This window comes from Mustelus asterias, chromosome X (genome assembly GCF_964213995.1).
Source record: "Mustelus asterias chromosome X, sMusAst1.hap1.1, whole genome shotgun sequence".
Classification (NCBI taxonomy): domain Eukaryota; kingdom Metazoa; phylum Chordata; class Chondrichthyes; order Carcharhiniformes; family Triakidae; genus Mustelus; species Mustelus asterias.
The window spans coordinates 106,194-126,964 of record NC_135834.1 but is presented as its reverse complement, the minus strand read 5'-3'; the positions used below and the strand labels follow the sequence as shown (position 1 = coordinate 126,964).

At 47.9% G+C, this 20,771-nt stretch overlaps 1 protein-coding gene across 2 annotated transcripts; it reads left to right on the top strand.

The window, feature by feature from the left end:
- The first annotated feature begins 3,332 nt into the window (after positions 1-3,332).
- nabp2 (nucleic acid binding protein 2) lies at positions 3,333-20,034 on the top strand. Of its 2 annotated transcripts, XM_078201215.1 has the most exons (7): positions 3,333-3,651; positions 6,280-6,418; positions 8,469-8,540; positions 11,967-12,051; positions 13,260-13,326; positions 15,011-15,189; positions 18,008-20,034. In XM_078201215.1, exons 1-7 carry the CDS (start codon positions 3,573-3,575, stop codon positions 18,152-18,154), a joined length of 768 nt encoding a protein of 255 aa, XP_078057341.1. In that variant the 5' UTR covers positions 3,333-3,572; the 3' UTR covers positions 18,155-20,034. The 2 variants fall into 2 exon arrangements, with proteins under 2 accessions (XP_078057341.1, XP_078057342.1); XM_078201216.1 differs by lacking the exon at positions 18,008-20,034 and having other exon boundaries at positions 15,011-15,359.
- The last annotated feature ends 737 nt before the right edge of the window (positions 20,035-20,771 follow it).

Below are 20,771 nucleotides of genomic sequence, written 5' to 3'. Positions count from 1 at the left end.
CAGTAATGCTAAATGTACAAGTCACAGGTTAGTCTCCAGTTTGAATGTTGTGACCAGGTTTGGACACCGTACTTTAAGATGTCACAGCAAAGTACAAAAGAAAGACTCGCTAAGCTGGTACCGGGGGCAAGACACTTTAATTCGGAGGAAAGACGAGAGAGAAATGGGGCTTTTCACCCCCACCCCCCCCCCCCCCCCCCCGGCCCCACTAGAACACATTTCCCTCATCTTTCCCACCCATACCTTTCTCAACACTGCAAACCACTCAGATACAAACATAACCTCATTAATAGTTACGTGGGAGTGAGTTATTAGCAGGCGTGAGTTATTAGCAGGAACACGACGTTAGGAGTTCAACCAACATTCCAGAACTAAACAAGCTTTACATTCAGAGTTTATGATCTCACACAACCCATCAGTCACGGCATTATAATGCACGCCAGCTCAACGACCCGAATATTCAGAAATCTGCATTGTGCAATTAAATAAATTCCACCTTTCAAACAAATCACGCAATTGGATTTTAGGAAGTTGCTGTCGATTAGTTTTGTTTTCATCCTAGAAATATTTTCAAAGCTAGTTTTGGCCTTGTCTCTATTTTTAATTCCAATATCATTTCTAGTCTTGAGAAGAAATTTTGGCCGACATATAATTGAGTCATTTGCTCCCAAATTTTAGTTTCATTCTTGGAAAAATGTACTCTTTTTGTCCTTTTCAAAATGAATGCTTTGAACATAGCCCCAGCTGTTGCTTTGGGTTGCTTGGGTCACTGTCTGTGTGGAGTTTGCACGTTCTCCCTGTGTCTGCGTGGGTTTCTCCGGTTTCCTCCCACAGTCCAAAAGACGTGCTGGTTAGGGTGCATTGGCCGTGCTAAATTCTCCCTCAGTGTTACCTGAACAGGAGTGTGGCGACTAGGGGATTTTCACAGTAAGTTCATTGCAGTGTTAACGTAAGCCTACTTGTGACACTAATAAATAAACTTTAAACTTTTTTTCTACATGACACACAAGGTTCCAACCTATGATAAACTGGGTGTTGAGTAACAGTCAAAACTTTAACCACTTCTTTCAAACCTTTTCCAAGAGGTGACTTTAATCCCAGAAACACTTTAAACATCTGTCTGGATATCAAACTTCAGTCGATGAAATGAATCAACCTTATTTTAGATGACATCGACAACACCACTGCGGTTCACCATGACGTGGAGATGCCGGCGTTGGACTGGGGTAAGCACAGTAAGAAGTCTCACAACACCAGGTTACACATCTCTTTAACCTGTGTTGAATGCTCCCTCCACCCACATTGTCTGTACATTTAAGACCTGGCTGGCTGTAGAGATTTGCATTCTAATCAGTATTCTGTAATTTGATTTCTGTGTCTGTTTGCACTGTTTGAGAACAGATAACCACTCCATCTGATGAAGGGGCAGCGCTCCGAAAGCTTATGGTATTTGCTACCAAATAAACCTGTTGGACTTTAACCTGGTGTTGTGAGACTTCTTACTGTGTTCACCATGACATCCAAGCGAAGGAAGAAATAAAGAACTTTCATTTATATAGCACCTGTCACAACATCAAGCCATCCCAAAGTGCCATACAGCTAATGAGGTGCGTTTGATGTGTAGTCATTGATGTAACGTATGAAATGGGGCAGCCAATTTGCAAACAGCTAGGGCTGACAAACAGCAATGAATTAACTGACCAGGTTATCTGGGAGGTAAAACTGCGTAAACAGTAAACCTCTATGCTGAAATGGATGTGGGGGCGGATAGAACAAAGATTGTAAATAATCTCCATAATACTCCAGGTATCATAGTTTTGCAATTTTACACATCCGCAAGACCTCAAATCCCTCTTTTGCAGCCTTGCATGTACTCAGTTGTCTCTAGAGAGGGACTATATGGTGCCCAAAGGCATGTTTCAGGACTTCCTAGTGGACACCACTTAACATTACTTGCATCATAGATGTCATTGTCACCTGTCCTTCAAGCCAAGGATGACATCTACTTAGGATCACGAGTTTCTGCCATGGCTTTTCATGTGACTGAACAGGCCAATTCTCGAACCACAAATCTTTGGGCATATGGGGCAGAACATCCCGTGAGGTAGCGGGATCCAGAGTGCAGGATTTGCCTCCTTTTCTTTCCTTCTCTGCTGCCTCTCAGCCTCATCATTAAGATGTTGTGACCCAAAGAGTGACACGGCCTGATCGACAAGTTATCAGTAACAATTGGTAGCAATCCTCCCAGTCATTAATGTCAGTGCTGCTGCACTTCAAGGAGAGCTTCAGAGTGTCTTTGAAGTATCTCCATGGCTTCGCCCCCTCTCTATGTCTGTAACCTCCTCCAATCCCCACAACTCTCTGAGATCTCTGCACACCTCCAATTCTGGCCTCTCACACACACCTCCCCAATTTCCATCACTCCACCACTGGCGGCTATGCCTAATTCATCTGCCTGGACCCTAAAATTTGTAACTCCCTCCCTCCTCCTTTAAGACACTCCTTAAAACCTACCTCTTTGTCGTAGCTTTTGGTCATCAGACCAAATGTGGTTTGGTGTCAAGTGTTGTTCGATTACACTCCTGTGAAGTGTCATGGGGATGTATTGCTGCATGAAAGGCGATATATAAATACAAGTCGTGGCTGTTGACTTCATTATAATTTACAGAGCTAATGTTTCGAGTCACTCTGACAAAGGGTCGTCCAGACTCGAAACATTGGCTCAATTTGCTCTCCACAGATGCTGTCAGACGTGCTGAGATTTTATGCTTTTGCTTCAGATTCCAGCATCCGCAGTAATTTTGCTTTTAGCTTCATTAAGATTTAGTTCATTTTATTTTGAGCTTTTTTTTTGTTAGTTGGAATGGGCCATATTGGTGGTGCCATCCTCTTGCATTGATGTTGCCTATAGTCTTGGGTGGATTTGACCTCCCCAATACAAGTCAAAACTGCCACATTAAACCTTCTTCAATATTTTAGTAACTCAATTATCGAAAAGAAAAAAAAATACACACCTATTTTTATGCCCTATCATTTTTCTCCTTGATTGCTTGGAGCAGTGTCAAATGCTGGAGTCTCCAGGGCAAACCTGCACAATGAGCCTTTCCCTCCCCTCTCTGCACAAGGACAATGTGAAGCGACATGGCGCCTCTCATGGCCGCTTTCCGCTCCCACTCGGGCTTTTCCGGAAACCTTCGGGAGGCGAAGGCGGCAGCGGATGTCCCGCCCCCTGACGGCGCGGATTGGTCGAGGACACGGCCAACCAGGCGGGAGCCGAAGGCGGGGCTCGGCTCCCGATTGGTCGGCGCCGCTGCCTGTCAGGGTTGGTTTCCGGTGGCGAGTGAGCGGGGAGGGCTGGAGTGACAGGACTGTCAGTGGCCATTGGCGAGTGAGGCAGAGCAACAACTGAGGCGCCAGTCACCTCATGCGGTGTTTACACCCGCTCTGGCGGGGAGGGGAGGACTTGTGGGCTTATTTTGCTCTGGAAACTCAGCCAGTGATTTGAGCCTGACCCTTCCAACTTGCTCAAGTTTGCGGCTTCACAACCATTCAGATCCTGTGTGCCAGGGAGGATGTCAAACGATACTTATGTGAAGGATATCAAAGCTGGTTTGAAAAACCTGAATCTCCTCTTCATTGTGCTGGAAATAGGTGAGTTTCTCCCCATACCCCCCACAAATGTATCACAGGTAAATCCAATCCTGTCTCTCCTCAATTGAATTGTATTGATTTATTCTTGTCACATGTATTGAGATACAGTGAAAAGTATTGCTCCTTGTGCGCTATGCAGACAAAACATACCGTTCATAGAGTACATACGGGAAAAGCAAAGGAGAGGGTGCAGAATATAGTGTTACAGTCACAGTTAGGGTGTAGAGAAAGATCAACTTAATATTTGATTTATTATTGTCGCGTGTATTGGGATACAGTGAAAAGTATTGTTTCCTGCGCACCATACAGACAAAGCATACCGTTCATAGAGTACGTAGGGAAGAAGGAAAGGGTGCAGAATATAGTGTGACAGTCATAGCTAGGGTGCAGAGAAAGACCATAAGACCATAAGACATAGGAGCGGAAGTAAGGCCATTCGGCCCATCGAGTCCACTCCACCATTCAATCATGGTTGATTTCAACTCCATTTACCCGCTCTCTCCCCATAGCCCTTAATTCCTCGAGAAATCAAGAATCAAGATCAGCTTAATATAAGGTAGGTCCATTCAAAAATCTGATGGCATAAGAAATAGGAGCAGGACTAGGCCATCTAGCCCCTCGAGCCTGCCCCGCCATTCAATAAGATCATGGCTGGTCTGAAGTGGATCAGTTCCACTTACCCGCCTGATCCCCATAACCCCTAATTCCCTTACCGATCAGGAATCCATCTATCCGTGATTTAAACATATTCAACGAAGTAGCCTCCACCACTTCAGTGGGCAGAGAATTCCAGAGATTCACCACCCTCTGAGAGAAGAAGTTCCTCCTCAACTCTGTCCTAAACTGACCCCCCTTTATTTTGAGGCTGTGCCCTCTAGTTCTAGTTTCCTTTCTAAGTGGAAAGAATCTCTCCATCTCTACCCTATCCAGCCCCTTCGTTATCTTATAGGTCTCTATAAGATCCCCCCTCAGCCTTCTAAATTCCAACGAGTACAAACCCAACCTGCTCAGTCTCTCCTCATAATCAACACCCCTCATCTCTGGTATCAACCTGGTGAACCTTCTCTGCACTCCCTCCAAGGCCAATATATCCTTCCGCAAATAAGGGGACCAATACTGCACACAGTATTCCAGCTGCGGCCTCACCAATGCCCTGTACAGATGCAGCAAGACATCTCTGCTTTTATATTCTATCCCCCTTGCGATATAGGCCAACATCCCATTTGCCTTCTTGATCACCTGTTGCACCTGCAGACTGGGTTTTTGTGTCTCATGCACAAGGACCCCCAGGTCCCTCTGCACAGCAGCATGTTGTAATTTCTTTCCATTTAGATAATAATCCAATTTGCTATTATTTCTTCCAAAGTAAATAACCTCACACTTGTTAACGTTATACTCCATCTGCCAGATCCTCGCCCACTCACTCAGCCTGTCCAAATCTCTGCAGACCTTCTACGCCCTCCACACGATTCACTTTTCCACTTATCTTTGTGTCGTCTGCAAACTTTGTTACCCTACACTCAGTCCCCTCCTCCAGATCGTCTATATAAATGGTAAATAGTTGAGGCCCCAGTACCGATCCCTGCGGCACGCCACTAGTTACCATCCGCCAACCAGAAAAGCACCCATTTATTCCAACTCTCTGCTTCCTGTCGGATAGCCAATCCCCAATCCACGCTAACACCCTACCCCCAACTCCGTGTGACCCAATCTTCTTCAGCAACCTTTTGTGAGGCACCTTATCAAACGCAGCAGGGAAGAAGCTGTTCTTGAGTCGGTTGGTACGTGACCTCAGACTTTTGTATCTTTTTCCCGACGGAAGAAGGTGGGAGAATTGACTTTCCAGGGAGATGATGGTCGAGTGTTTAAGATCAATGATGTGGAGCATGCCACCAGTTGAGGTTGAGATCTTTTCATCCCTAGTTGCTTTGAAAATGGAGTTGAGGTCAACTACAAAGTGTGGCACTGGAGTGGTATGTAAGACACAGTAGGGGCAGTCACCTCCCTTCCCTGGATGGTACTGGTGAACACAGTAAGAAGTTTCACAACACCAGGTTAAAGTTCAACAGGTTTATTTGGTAGCAAAAGCCACACAAGCTTTCGGAGCTGCAAGCCCCTTCTTCAGGTGAGTGGGAATTCTGTTCACAAACAGAGCATATAAAGACACAAACTCAATTTACATGAATAATGGTTGGAATGCGAATACTTACAACTAATCCAGTCTTTAAGAAACAAAACAATGTGAATGGAGAGAGCATCAAGACAGGCTAAAAAGATGTGTATTGTCTCCAGACAAGACAGCCAGTGAAACTCTGCAGGTCCACGCAACTGTGGGGGTTACAAATAGTGTGACATGAACCCAATATCCCGGACTGTGAACCAGTCTGGGGTTTATACACCAATCTGGCTTTGGTTAACCCTAGGCTGTTTTTGTCCCGATGCCTAACATTTTAATTTTGAGAGGGAAACTAAGTCCCCTGTTTGCATCCTTGGTTGAGAATGGTGTAAGAAATCAGAGGGAGGAGTGAAAATATATGGCGTCCTGGAGAAAAAACATCCCTGGCATGTGCTTTAAGTCTTTGCGAGAAAGTTGTCAGGTAATCTGTGATTGTGTTTTTTGTCCTGTAGGACGAGTGACCAAAACCAAGGACGGGCACGAAGTCAGGACGTGTAAAGTGGCTGATAAAACCGGCAGTATCAACATATCGGTGTGGGATGATGTGGGAGGTCTGATTCAGGCTGGAGATATCATCCGATTGACCAGAGGGTAACTCACTTTGTTTATCAAGACCTGGTAAAGCTGCAACATACAAACATATGAATTAGGAGCAGGGGTAGGCCACTCTGCCCCTCAAACCTGCTCCACCAATAAGATCATTGGCTGATCTGATTGTAACCTCAACCCCACATTCCTGCCAACTCCCCTGATAACCTTTCACCCCTTGATAATCAAAAATCTATCCAGCACTGCCTTAAAAATATTCAAAGACTCTGCTCCCACTGCCTTTTGAGGAAGAGAGTTCCCAGAGAGTCAGCACCCTCGGAGAAAAAAAATCCTCTTATCTCCAGCTTAAATGGGCGACCCCTTATTTTTCAATTGTGACCCCTAGTTCTAGAATCTCCCACTCTCTCCACATCCATTCCTGTCAATACCCCTCAGGATCCTGAAGGTTCCAGTCAAATCGCCTCTTGCTCTTCTGAACTCCAGAACTGTCCTGACAAAGGATCGTCTCAACCTGAAAGGTGAACTCTGTTTCTCTCTACAGAGGCTGCCCGACCTGCTCAGTGTTTCCAGCATTTTTTTGCGATCCAGTCCTCATCTGACATCCATAGCAGCAGCACCTTCCAGCAGATTCCAGCACCATCCCTGACCAGCCTCCCTACCCCCCTCACTAATCTGGGGCTTCTGAGGCCTAAGGCGTAGTACCCCCTACATCAGCTGAGATCAGCACAGCCTGCGAGTCAGATCTGGGATTTGCTGGTCCAGATTGTTCCAGGTCATTACCACTCGCTGTGTAAAGAGAAATCTACCTCACATTCTCCCCACACATGTCTCTTGTCCAAAAGCTTAAATCTGTGTCACTGCCAATCCTTGTCCCATCAGCCAATGGGTACAGCTTTCCTTTCTCTACCTTACCCAAACCTGTCATAATCTTGTGTGTGTGTGTCTCCCCCCCCCCCCCCCCGCCCCATCTATCAGATCTCCCCACTCGTCCTCCTTTACTCCAAGGAGGACAAGCCCCAGTTTCTCTGAAAACCCCTCCTGCTTGGAGCCATTCTGGAAATATATTTGAATCGTGATTATCCTGTGGAATGGGGATAACTTGACTAATCCACACTTGTCCATTGGCTTGCGACCACCTCGAAGTGAATGTGTCTTTGTTGGCTGTACAGCATCAATGTCCAGTAGACATGATAACACCCTCCCCAAGATCCCAATAATTGCAGATCAGGATGGCCATCTGACTTTAGTTCATTAACACAGAGCCCCTAACGCCCCCCTCCCTCTCTATTGTAGCATTAAATTCTTTCTGAAATAAATTGAGGGTTTTTCCTCCACAGTGCTATCTGGGAGAATCATAGAATCCCTACAGCACAGAAGGAGGCCATTCGGCCCATCAGGTCTATACTGACTCTCCAACAGAGCATCCTACCCAGGCCTACTCCACGCCCTATCCCCGTAACCCCACGTGTTTACCCCACTTATTCCCCTAACCTACACATCTTTGGACACTAAGGGGCAATTAGCATGACCAATCCACCCTAACCTGCACATCTTTGGACACTAAGGGGCAATTTAGCATGGCCAATCCACCTAACCTGCACATCTTTGGACACTAAGGGGCAATTTAGCATGGCCAATCCACCTAACCTGCACATCTTTGGACTGTGGGAGGAAACTGGAGGAAACCCACGTAGCCACAAGCAAAGCATACAAAACTTCACACAGACAGTGACCTGAGGCCGGAATTGAACCCGGGTCCCTGGTGCTGTGTGGCAGCGGTGCTAACCACTGTGCCACCGTGCCACATATATGTTCCACATATTGATCGTTCTATCTAAAGACGGATTTCCTCCTATCCTATTCCTCCTCAAAGGTGAAAGCACAGTGTCCACCCTCCTGTGCCTGTGGTTTAATAGTGCTGTCCTCTCCCATGCACCATTGGCATGAGCCATTCCGAACTCTCTGGGTTGGCTGGTTGTGATGCCATCCTGCCAGCTCGATTCAGCAGCAAACTGGGCGGCGTGAACGGGGCGAGTTTCAGAGTTCAGATCGAGTGATATGTCTTCAAGGAAATCCGTATTGTATCTTGCAGGTATGCCTCAATTTGGAAAGGATGCCTGACGCTCTACACGGGGAGAGGAGGAGACCTGCAGAAAGTGGGAGAGTAAGTTCTGTGCCACAACACCGAAAAGGGGAGAGCTGTTCGTAAGCTGGGTTCCCACCTTGCCCCTGCCTCCGACCTAATGGCTTGGAGAAACGTTGGGAATTTTCAGCAGTGCTGGTGCATGTTGAAGGGGTATCCCTTCGATATGGGGTCAGGAGAGGAGGTCAGGAGTAGGTTGGCATCCACCAGCAGGCCACTCACCCGGTCTCAGATCTTGATTGGGTTATTGGAGGGAGGTGGCATTGCCCCACCAGAAGGGGAAAGGGTTAGGGGGAGAGGGAGCGCTGAAATAGTCGGCTGTACCCGTGTACTTCGATTGAGGAGCTGGAGCAGAGTTTTATTTTGGAAAGGCAGCGAGTTGTTGTGATCTGGAAGGCGCTGCCTGACAGGGCGGCGGAAGCAGATTCAACAGGAACCCTCAAAAAGGGGGGAGAATCGGATACATACTGGATAGAGGGGGAATAATTTGCAGGGATGTGGGGGGGGGAGTGGGGACTAATTAAATAGATCTTTCAAAGAGCTGGTACAGGCACAATGGGCTGAATAGCCCCTCTGCTTCACAGAATTATTTAACACTGGGAAGGAGGTTTCACTTAAACAAAGTCAAAGCTAACACTAATAGACAAGCTGCCTTTCCAATCTCTGCACCTCTGAGGAGGTTAGAGTTCACTCTACTGGCACGGAGGCTGATTGTGGTTCAATAGCCAGCCCTCTCCCCTTTGAGTTAGAAAGTTGTGGGTTCAAGTCCCCGGGTCTTGACCACATAATCTAGGCCAGCGACCCTGCTGCAGTGCTGAGGGAGTGCTGCACTGTTGGAGCCGCCGCCTTTCAGATGAAACGTTGAACCAAGACGCCTCCACTGTCTCAAGTGGACCTAAAATACCCCCTGGCAGTATTTTGAAGAGCAGCAGAGTTCTCCCTGGTGTCCAGGCCACTGGAGAGATGTTGGTATAGTGGGAATGTCACTGCCCTAGTAATCCAGAGGCTATTTCTCCCACCACAGCAGCTGGTGGAATTCAAACTCCGTTAATGAAATCTGGAATTGAAAGCTCGTCTTAGTAACGGTGACCACGAAACTATCATCGATTGCTGTAAAAACTCATCTGGTTCACTAATGTCCCACTCCAGGGTCTAGAACGCACAGTCTAGGCCGACAGTCAAAGAACAAAGAGAATTACAGCACAGGAACAGGCCCTTCGGCCCTCCAAGCCTGCACCGACCATGCTGCCCAACTGAACTAAAACCCCCTCCCCTTCCGGGGACCATATCCCTCTATTCCCATCCTAGTCATGTATTTGTCCAGACGCCCCTTAAAAGTCATTATCATATCTGCTTCCACTACCTTCTCTGGCAGCGAGTTCCAGGCACCTACCACCCTCTGTGTAAATAACTTGCCTCGTACATCTCCTTTAAACCTTGCCCCTCGCACCTTAAACCTGTGCCCCCTGGTAATTGACTCTTCCACCCTGGGAAAAAGCTTCTGACTATCCACTCTGTCCATGCCTCTTATAATCTTGTAGACGTCTACCAGGTCGCCCCTCAACCTCCGTCGCTCCAGTGAGAACAAACCAAGTTTCTCCAACCTCTCCTCATAGCTGATGCCCTTCATACCAGGCAACATCCTGATAAATCTTTTCTGTACCCTCTCCAAAGCCTCCACATCCTTCTGGTAGTGTGGCGACCAGAATTGAACACTAGATTCCAAGTGCGGCCTAACTAAGGTTCTATAAAGCTGCAACATGACTTGCTAATTTTTAAACTCAATGCCCTGGCCGATGAAGGCAAGCATGCCGTATGCCTTCTTGACTACCTTCTCCACCTGCATTGCCACTTTCAGTGACCTGTGTACCTGTACACCCAGATCCCTCTGCCTATCAATACTCTGCCATTTACTGTATATTTCCTATCTGTATTAGACCTTCCAAAATGCATTACCTCACATTTGTCCGGATTAAAGAGGTAACACGTCCTGGTGCAGTACTGAGGGAGTCCTTTAGGGAAGGAAATCTACCGTCCTTACCTGGTCTGACCTACACATGACTCCAGACACGCAGCAATGTGTTTGACTCATAACTGTCCTCTGAAATGGTCCAGCAAGGCATCCAGTTCAAGGGCAACTCGGGTGAGCAACAAATCTTGACCTTGCCACATCCCATGAAAGAATTTTTTAAAAGCGCCATTAAAACATATCACCTGGCCATTCTCGCATTGCCGATTGTGGGAGCTTGCTAATTGGCTGCTGCATTTCCTGCATTACAACAGTGATTACATTTCAAGAGTAGTTCATTGGCTGTAAAGTACTTTGGAACGTCCTGTGTTTGTAAAAGGCAGTCATGATGTGGAGATGCCGGTGTTGGACTGGGGTAAACACAGTAAGAAGTCTCTCAACACCAGGTTAAAGTCCAACAGGTTTATTTGGTAGCAAACGCCACCAGCTTTCGGAGCGCTGCTCCTTCGTCAGGTGAGTGGGAGATCTGCAGATCTCCCACTCACCTGGGCGGCACGGTAGCGCAGTGGTTAGCACTGCTGCTTCACAGCTCCAGGGTCCCGGGTTCGATTCCCGGCTCGGGTCACTGTCTGTGTGGAGTTTGCACATTCTCCTCGTGTCTGCGTGGGTTTCCTCCGGGTGCTCCGGTTTCCTCCCACAGTCCAAAGATGTGTGGGTTAGGTTGATTGGCCAGGTTAAAAATTGCCCCTTAGAATCCTAAAATGTGTAGGTTAGAGGGATTAGCGGGTAAATATGTAGGGGTAGGGCCTGGGTGGGATTGTGGTCGGTGCAGACTCGATGGGCCGAATGGCCTCCTTCTGCACTGTAGGGTTTCTTTCTTTCTATTCTGGAGCAACTGGGTGAATGTTTGGATTAAAGTTAACGTGGATCTTCACCCTCCACAGTTTGGGTGCTCCAAGCTGATGTTTTGCCAACACTCGCTGCGCCAGACTCTACTGGTGTCCATTCCTTTCTTCAAAGGACAGCGTTGGACTGCTGTCCAACTGACTGCAGTTGGGGCGGCACGGTGGCACAGTGGGTTAGCACTGCTGCCTCACAGCCCCAGGGACCCGGGTTCGATTCCCAGCTCGGGTCACTGTCTGTGCGGAGTCTGCACATTCTCCCCGTGTCTGCATGGGTTTCCTCCGGGTGCTCCGGTTTCCTCCCACACTCCAAAGATGTGCGAATTAGGTGGATTGGCCGTGCTAAAATTGACCTTAGTGTCAGGGGGATTAGCAGGGTAAATGTGTGGAGTTGTGGGGATAGGGCCTGGGTGGGATTGTGGTCGGTGCAGACTCGATGGGCCGAATGGCCTCCTTCTACACGGTAGGATTCTATGACTCTATGCAAACTGCCTGGAAAGACTGTGACAGCAGGTGTGCACTGCGCAAGCGCGTGAGATTATAGCGACGTGCAATCACTTCTGTGTTCCGTTTCAGGTTTTGTATGCAGTACTCGGAGGTGCCGAATTTCAGCGACCCCAATCCTGAATACATGTCTCAGACATCTTCACAGAACAAAGCTGTAAGTCTGACCCCTCTGGGTTGGGATGCTGTTGTTTTCATTCAATGCCTCCCCAGCCACTAGGGGACTACTCCACTGCAGGTGGTGCCGGTGATGAGATTCCCGCTTTTTGTTATCGTGCCAGTTTTCTTACCTTTCCCCCTCTTCTGAAGGTTTTGATGTTTTGCTGGGTTATGGGTCCGCAAATGCCCACCTCACCCAAGTGCCAACGTTCACCCTCGAATATGGGCAACCTATACAAGCAGGGTTCCTGCTGATTTCACTGTTGAGCGATCAGGATTGGGAACTCTGGCTGACTACCCCCTCCGTAACCCTGGACGCTCTGACTGCTTGTGCTCCGAACCCCTCTCCCTGCTGTGATCAACTTAGCACAGATTTGTGGTGGGAACTGAGCTCTTCCTGGGGTGTAGATCAGTATTTCAGTCCAGTTGGATCCCAGTTCAGACACACAGTCTGACCAGAGCTCAGGGCAGCTGTGGTGAAATCCTCTGGAGAGTCGGAGGGGCTGTTTGAGGCGACCTTTGTTGCCTCTCCGAGGAGATGATGTGGCTGGGAGGGTGGGGGTGAGCACTGAAGGAAAGGTGTTCAGTCACGATGCTCTGGCTGTTATGAAGTGATGTGTAGATGCCGGCGTTGGACTGGGGTGAACACAGTAAGAGTTTTAACAACACCAGGTTAAAGTCCAACAGGTTTATTTGGTAGCAAATACCACTAGCTTTTGGAGCGCTGCTCCTTCGTCAGATGGAGTGGAAATCTGCTCTCAAACAGTGCACAGAGACACAAAATCAAGTTACAGAATACTGATTAGAATGCGAATCCCTACAGCCAGCCAGGTCTTAAAGATACAGACAATGTGGGTGGAGGGAACATTAAGCACAGGTTAAAGAGATGTGTATTGTCTCCAGACAGGACAGCCTGCAAGTCCAGGAGGCAAGCTGTGGGGGTTACTGATAGTGTGACATAAATCCAACATCCCGGTTTAGGCCGTCCTCATGTGTGCGGAACTTGGCTATGAAGTGGGGCAGGCTTGATCGAGCAGGCAGTCTATCCCTGCCAGTTCTGTGTTCAGGGCAGGACGGTGAGGTGTATAATTGGGGGGGGGGGTGAGGGCAGGGGATCTATGTAACGAGGGAGTGGTGAAGGAAAATATGCAAGTTTGTTTCCAATTGAACCACTTAAACCTGAGCAACTCTTTCCTTCTTTTTAAGACCCCGTCTGAACAAGGTAGCTCTTCTACAACTGGCCCAGCGAATTCAACACCTTCTGTAACAACTGGTAAGTACCTGCACTAAAGGCCCCACGGTATTCCGCACTGTTCGAGGGGCAGCACTGAGGGAGTGCTGTACAGTCAGATGTGCTGTCCTTCGGTTAAGTCTTGGCCCCGTTGCCCTCTGGGGTAGATGTAAAAGGTCCCACAGCCACAGAGCAGAGGGAGTTCTCCCCGTTGCCTTGGGGCCAATATTGATTGTTCAGCTGACATCACCAAAACAGATGACCTCGGTATTTATGTTATTGCTGTTTGTAGGAACCTCCTGCATGCAAATTGGTTGCTGCGTTTCCTACATTGCGACAATGATTACACTTCATTGGCTGTGTAGCGCTTTGGGATGTCCTACGGTGCTGATAGGCGCTATAGAATTTGCAAATCTTTCCAGCAAACCCTGCAGCATCTACACATCACTGTCGACTCTGCCACGTTAGCACAGCTCGTCATTAATATACTAGTCTGTGACGCTGGAGACTACTTAAAGCGACCTCCGCTACAAAACAAAGAATGTAAACTTTGCTAGTTTACTCGCAAGCCTGGTTCCCTCAACCACAACATCACCAAAACCAGATTCTCTGGTCATTTGCCACGTTGCTGTTTGTGGGAGCTTGCTGTTCGCAAATTGGCTGCTCATGTTTCCTCCCTTACGACAGGTAACAGGTGTAAGGTTTCACTCTGAAATGTATTCGGACAGTCAGTCTGGTTCCTACTGCTGGCAATCTTACTCAGAGCGCAACTGCTGTGGGAAAGCAGAATAATTGTCACCCAGGTGCACGGGGCTTGGGAATCGGGTACTTTGGTTATTCTGCAGCCGTCTGCACTACGTTTAACCTTCTCGCTCTAACCTGCTTTACTTAAACACAAGATTCACCTGAGCAAATGGGGGACGCTCTGCCAAGGGACAATTGCTTCTTCTCTGGCAAGGGGCAAAGCCCCCATTGCTTCTCTGGCAAGGGGCAAAGCCCCCATTGCTTCTCTGGCAAGGGGCAAAGCCCCCATTGCTTCTCTGGCAAGGGGCAAAGCCCCCATTGCTTCTCTGGCAAGGGGCAAAGAAAGCCCCCACTGCTGCTCAATGTGCGAGCACTTGACAGATGCAGAACTTTCTGGTTTCCTTGTCAGTAGCAGGGGAGCGGGTTCCTCCTCCACAGCGACGATGGGAAGCTGAGCTCCTCGTGTCTGGTGTGGCTGTTTGGTGAATTAATGCAAAATGTTAAGCAGCAGCCTTTGTGTGCCTGCCATAAACCTCAAGGTGCCAGCCAGCCACACTTCTTCTGCTGCTGCCCTGGCAGAGGGCTGGCAGCCTGGGCACATCTGTCATGCAGAGTACAGGCCTTGGCGTGGAGGAAGCTGGCGTCTAGCCCAGTGGCTTTTCATTGTGCTGAGTCCAAGAAGAGAGATGTGCAATTTCTCCAGCCTCGTGACAAGATATCCCTCGCGTTGTGGACTAAAAATGAAAGAACAATGCTAATTGAGTCTATAATGCAGCAGCTTTATGTATTCACTGGGGTTCATATGTTACTGAGCACAAAGTGGTGATGGAAGCATTATGTTCCATTCAGCCCTTGGACTGGCCGATGCCGAGGTTGTTAGAAGTGCAGGGAGGGGGGAATTTCCCAAATCGCCCAATAAAAAAGGAGATGGTTCTGATTTGTTGTTGTCATCTGGTTTTGTTCCTTGTTCCCGTCGCTCCAGGTAACGACAGTCTCAATGCCGCTGGTTCAGGTGGAGCTTCCCCGGGGAACATGAACCACCAGCCACCGCCAGCGGGGGGAAGAGGTAACGGACGCGGCCCAGGAAATAACCAGGCAGTCACCACATCCGGCCCCACCCCGGCAACCACCACCCTTAGCAACGGAAGGGATCCACGGCGGGTACCAAAGCGATGATTTTCCAAACTTTTCATTGTTCACCTTTTTAGTTTCCCCTTTGATAACTTGCAGAAACCATATCAAAGTGGCATTGTTTTTTTAATGACATCCCATCTCCCCCCCAACGACCCTCCCCCCTTCCCAGGCTCCTTCAGACTAGCACCTCCAGGCATTTGGAATCATGATAGTTGATAAGATGACCCAATCCTCCCCTCCCCAGCTTCCTTTCTGATTGCCTTGTTTGAGTGCGCCAAGCTGAGTAATCATGTCCTTTAAAACACTTGCAGCGGCAAGTGATCTGACAATTCAAGTGTGTTTGGTCCAAATCGGAGGATTGATGATGAGGGCAAAGGGCACTGTGAGGCACTCTGACATCCTTACACTTCTTAAATCCTGCCCAGTACCAATCTGAGCCAATCTGCCACACACTAAAGGTGGGTTCTCTGGCGCCTTGAAGCACAAGAGTGTAATTAGACTGTTCTCTCTCTCTTTCTGTCTGTCTCTGTCTCTGTCTCTCTGTCTCTGTCTCCCTCTCTGTCTCCCTCTCTGTCTCCCTCTCTGTCTCCCTCTCTGTCTCCCTCTCTGTCTCCCTCTCTGTCTCCCTCTCTGTCTCCCTCTCTGTCTCCCTCTCTGTCTCCCTCTCTGTCTCTCTCTCTCTGTCTCCCTCTCTCTCTGTCTCCCTCTCTCTCTGTCTCCCTCTCTCTCTGTCTCCCTCTCTCTCTGTCTCTCTCTCTCTCTGTCTCTCTCTCTCTCTGTCTCTCTCTCTCTCTGTCTCTCTCTCTCTCTGTCTCTCTCTCTCTCTGTCTCTCTCTCTCTCTGTCTCTCTCTCTCTCTCTGTCTCTCTCTCTCTCTCTGTCTCTCTCTCTCTCTCTGTCTCTCTCTCTCTCTCTGTCTCTCTCTCTCTCTGTCTCTCTGTCTCTCTGTCTCTCTCTCTGTCTCTCTCTCTGTCTCTCTCTCTGTCTCTCTCTCTGTCTCTCTCTCTGTCTCTCTCTCTGTCTCTCTCTCTGTCTCTCTCTCTTCCCCCCCCTCCCCCTGATTTAATGTATTTGTACTTACTTTGGGAAATCCTGTCGCTGGTGCGTGAGTAGATTCATTCTGGATTTTCTGTCCCAAATGTTGGTGATCCCTCGCTGCGGTACAGTCCCAGAGGCCCTTCAGTACCTCAGCCAAGTGCTAATCCTGCACGTTTGAATCTTAATGGTGAATTTTGGCAAGCTATTTGACTGCAGTGCAGCTAAGCACGAAGCCTCCCAATGTAAATTCACACACACACACATATTTACTCTTTGTGTCTTACAACCACAATCGGGAACAGGCACCCTGCACAGTTGCCCACCCCTCTGCTCTCCCAAGCAGCCCCACCCTTCCCTTTCTCTGTCTAACCTAGGTGTGGAAGCCTTTTTAGCCATAGACCCAGCCACCGCAACATGACCGGGGATCAGCACTGAGACTTGCCTGGCATGTGTGTCTGTCCATGTCAGCTTGAGGCACCAGGGACACTCCTTCTATCTCTTGTGCTTTAGAATATCCCTAGCACAGCTACATTGAATTGTTGCCTTGATCCTCCTTCCCAGCCGCCGCTCTGTCACGTGGGCTGCACTTCGAAACATTTTGGGTTTGAAATCCTGACTGCCGCGGGCGGATTTTACTTTAGATTTTCTTTTTTCTAGCCAGCCTGGATTTGAGTCAAATCGGTGTTTGAACAATAGCAAAGCTTTGGAGCCAGCATGAGTACTTCTCTCTAGAATAGAAATAGGGATATTTCAGAACAATTTGAGAGGTTGGCGAGGGAGTGGTGAAGTCTCTACCCGCTCCTTTTTATCTTGCTTTATTGCACACTAGGCTGGTGGCCAGGAGACCAGGCCGAGCAATGCTTCTCACCACGTCACCTTCCTGTTGCACTTTTATACAATGGCATTCTGTCCAATCTGTCCCATTTCTTGCTCTCAATAAAAGTATGAACGCTCCTCTCCTTTTTGTTAAACCTGTTACCAGTCAGTGTGAGATGGGACTAAGGTTGACAGGCTTTGTGGCTTCCTTTTCCCTCCTGTGTCACTCATGGCTCAGTGGGTAACACTATTGCCTCTTGACTTGCAAGCGTGTGGCAGAGACTCGAGCACGAAATCTAGGCTGACGCTCTAGTGCAGTGCTGAGGGAGCACTGCAGTGTCAGAGAGGCCATCTTTTGGACAAGACATTAAACGGATTTGCCCCCATGGATGCGTATAAAAGGTCCCACAGTCACTACTTCAAAGCAGAACAGGGGAGTTCATTCTGCATCCAATATTAATCCCTCAACCACCACTAAAATCAAAACGATTATTTAGTTGCACAGCTGCTTGTGGGTGCTCCTTGAACACCATAGAATCCCTACAGTGCAGGAGGAGGCCATTCGGCCCATCGAGCCTGCACCGACTCTCAGACAGAGCATCTTACCCAGGCTGCCCTGCCCAACCCTGTAACCCCACACATTTAGCATGGCCAATCATCTATCCTGCACATCTTTGGACACTAAGGCGCAATTTAGCGTGGCCAATCCACATTCTTTGGAGTGTGGGAGGAAACTGGAACACCCGGAGGAAACCCACGCAGACACGAGGAGAATGTGCAACCTCCACACAGACAGTGACCCAAGCTGGGAATCGAACCCAGGTCCCTGGCGCTGTGAGGCAGCAGTGCTAACCACTGTGCCACCCATATTGGCTGCTGCATTTCAAGCGACTACACTTCAAGCTACTTATTTGGTTATAAAATGTTTTGGGGATTGTGTAAGCTACATTATAAATGCAAGTCTTTTCTTCCCCCCCCCTCCTTTGTGACAGAAGGAATTTGCGTATTGGAGACTGTGGGGAGGATTGTGTCTTTCACTGTTGCAATTATCATCAAGTTTTGATCTCCATGATAAGCAGGTTCGCTTGTGTTTTATTTGGAGCAAGCTAAATCAAATTATTGGCTGGTATGCTTCCTAATCTCTGTCAATGCTTTTCAGCTAAACTTATCAAGGCCTCGCTGCCTCCCTCCCGCCCGGCTCCCAGTATGTCACTGTGTGCCATCATGTATCTTTTCAATTTACAATACTTGCATTCTGAAACCGAACAAGTCCTTTTCGTACACCATTTTATTAAAAAGTGCCAACAGCAGACGCACCTTTACACCAGCCAGGGTGAGGAACCATCTGTGCACAATGCGGGCCTCAGATATGTCACATGGAATTCATTATTGATCACAAAGTCCCAAGTAGAATGCTGTACGATGCTGTACACTCTATAATTTTAATGGATTGTCCTGTGCCAATATGTACCCCACAGCCAATAGGCGATGGCCTAGTGGTATTATCACTAGACTATTAATCCAGAAACTCAGCTAATGTTCTGGGAGGACCCCCGGGTTCGAATCCCGCCACGGCAGATGGTGGAATTTGAACTCAATAAAAAATATCTGGGATTAAGAATCTACTGATGACCCGTTGTCGATTGTGGGAAAAACCCATCTGGTTCCCTTTAGGGAAGGAAATCTGCCGTCCTTACCCGGTCTGGCCTACATGTGGCTCCAGAGCCACAGCAATGTGGTTGACTCTTAACTGCCGTCTGCAAATAATGAAACTCCATTGTATCAATCGCTCAAGGGCAACTAGGGATGGGCAATAAATACTGGCCCCTGCCCCACGAATAAATAAATTAAAAAATCATAAAGTGCTTATCTGCTGCTTGCGGGATCTTGCTGTGTGCAAACTGGCTGCTGTGTTTCCTGTATTATGATGTGGAGATGCCGGCGTTGGACTAGGGTAAACATAGACTTCTTACTGTGTTTTCCTGTATTATAACAGTGACTACACTAAAAGTTTCCTTGGCTGGAAAGCACTTTGCGACATCCTGAGTTTGCGAAAGGTGCTTTTGAAATGCAGGTCTTGTCCCACTGTGCCAATGTTACCTGTTGCTGGCAAAGCACCATTCTGTCGGCACGTTCTGTTTGAATGAATTTGGGCCCGCAGCATCAATCTGCCAGAAGCAACAGCTTCGAGACCACCTTTTTTTTCATAGATGGTGAAATGGAGAATTTTCTTTAATACAGAAAAAAATCCTATTTCTTTTCCCTTAGACAACCTCTGACATTGGAGCAACACAGCCCAGTGCTATCCTCCTATCACACAATTTCCCCGCAGCTTGGTCACTGGCTGACTTCTCACCCCGATTTCTGCAGACAAATGCAGCCTTGCCTTACTGTCACATCAGCCAAGATTAGTTAACGCAGAACAGAGCAGCAAGCTGAAGCTTGGATCTTCCTTATGCCTCAGTGCCATACCAGGCAGTGAATCTATCCACAGAGCTACCACCATTGGCAGATTCGCGAGATCTCCAGTTGCTGTGGGCCCAGTGACAGAATTAAACGCCAGCAACCGATGCAGATGTGAGTGGTGACTGCCACTCGGTGGTGACAATCTGATACTACAATAGTATCACCTTTCACTGCAAACCTCATTCCAAAGGAGGGTTCCTGTTGGTTAAAACAGTGGAATTTGTGATCTCTATTGGTTGACAACTAACACCCTCGACATGAATGATTAATTCTTCATTTTTCTTAAACTATTGTTGGCAATCAGCAATAATGTCAATTAAATGGGCATAGATGTGTGCATTATGTGGAACGCCTGTGTGTACTGCCGACACCTCACCCTGTTGCATCAAACCACTTTGCCATAAATGCTGTTGCTAAATAAAAACAGAAAATGCTACAAACACTCAGCAGTGTCGAGAGAAACAGCATCAGTGTCTGTTTTTATTTCAGATTTCCAGCATTAGTATTTTGCTTTTGTGCCGTACTGTTAATAAATGCTTCTTTTGAACATGTATTTTGTTTCATTTCATCAAATTTCCATTTCTCTTTCTTAAAAAAAAGTGTTGCAAGAGCAGATCTGACTGAAGTCAGCATTTGCCTCGCGATATATGTCTGATATCAGGCTGTGGTGGCAGTTTCTGAGACCCTCACAGTCGCTGCTTGACTTGCATTGAGATATGAGGCGATGGAAAGATTATCAAAGGAAGGAAAGAGCAGATGGGGAGAGAGTACAAGTCTACTGAGCTCTCTCCTTCCCCCATACCTCAATCCCTGCAGGTTACATACCAGATAAGTGCCACAATCTAACTTCTGTACTGCATTTTGAATTGTGCCAGGAATTGAATTATTATTGTCACGTGTATTGGGATACAGTGAAAAGTATTGTTTCTTGCGCGCTATACAGACAAAGCATACCGTTCATAGAGAAGGAAAGGAGAGGGTGCAGAATGTAGTGTTACAGTCATGGCTAGGGGTGTAGAGAAAGATCAACTTAATATGTGTTTTAAGTTTATTTATTAGTGTCACAAGGAGGCTTACATTAACACTGCAATGAAGTTACTGTGAAAATCCCCTAGCTGCCAAACTCCAGCGCCTGTTTGGGTTACACTGTGGGAGAATTTAGCACGGCCAATGCACCCTAACCCACACATCTTTCAGACTGTGGGAGGAAACCGGAGCACCCAGAGGAAACGCACGCAGACACTGGGAGAACGTGCAGACTCTGCACAGACAGTCACCCAAGGCGGGAAT

Excerpts from the sequence above, each read along its gene's own strand:
- nabp2 (XM_078201215.1), top strand. The coding sequence starts at position 3,573 with ATGTCAAACGATACTTATGTGAAGGATATCAAAGCTGGTTTGAAAAAC. Across the intron at positions 6,419-8,468 it reads ATCATCCGATTGACCAGAGG|GTATGCCTCAATTTGGAAAG; the intron begins GTAACTCACTTT and ends TGTATCTTGCAG. Across the intron at positions 12,052-13,259 it reads CATCTTCACAGAACAAAGCT|ACCCCGTCTGAACAAGGTAG; the intron begins GTAAGTCTGACC and ends CTTCTTTTTAAG.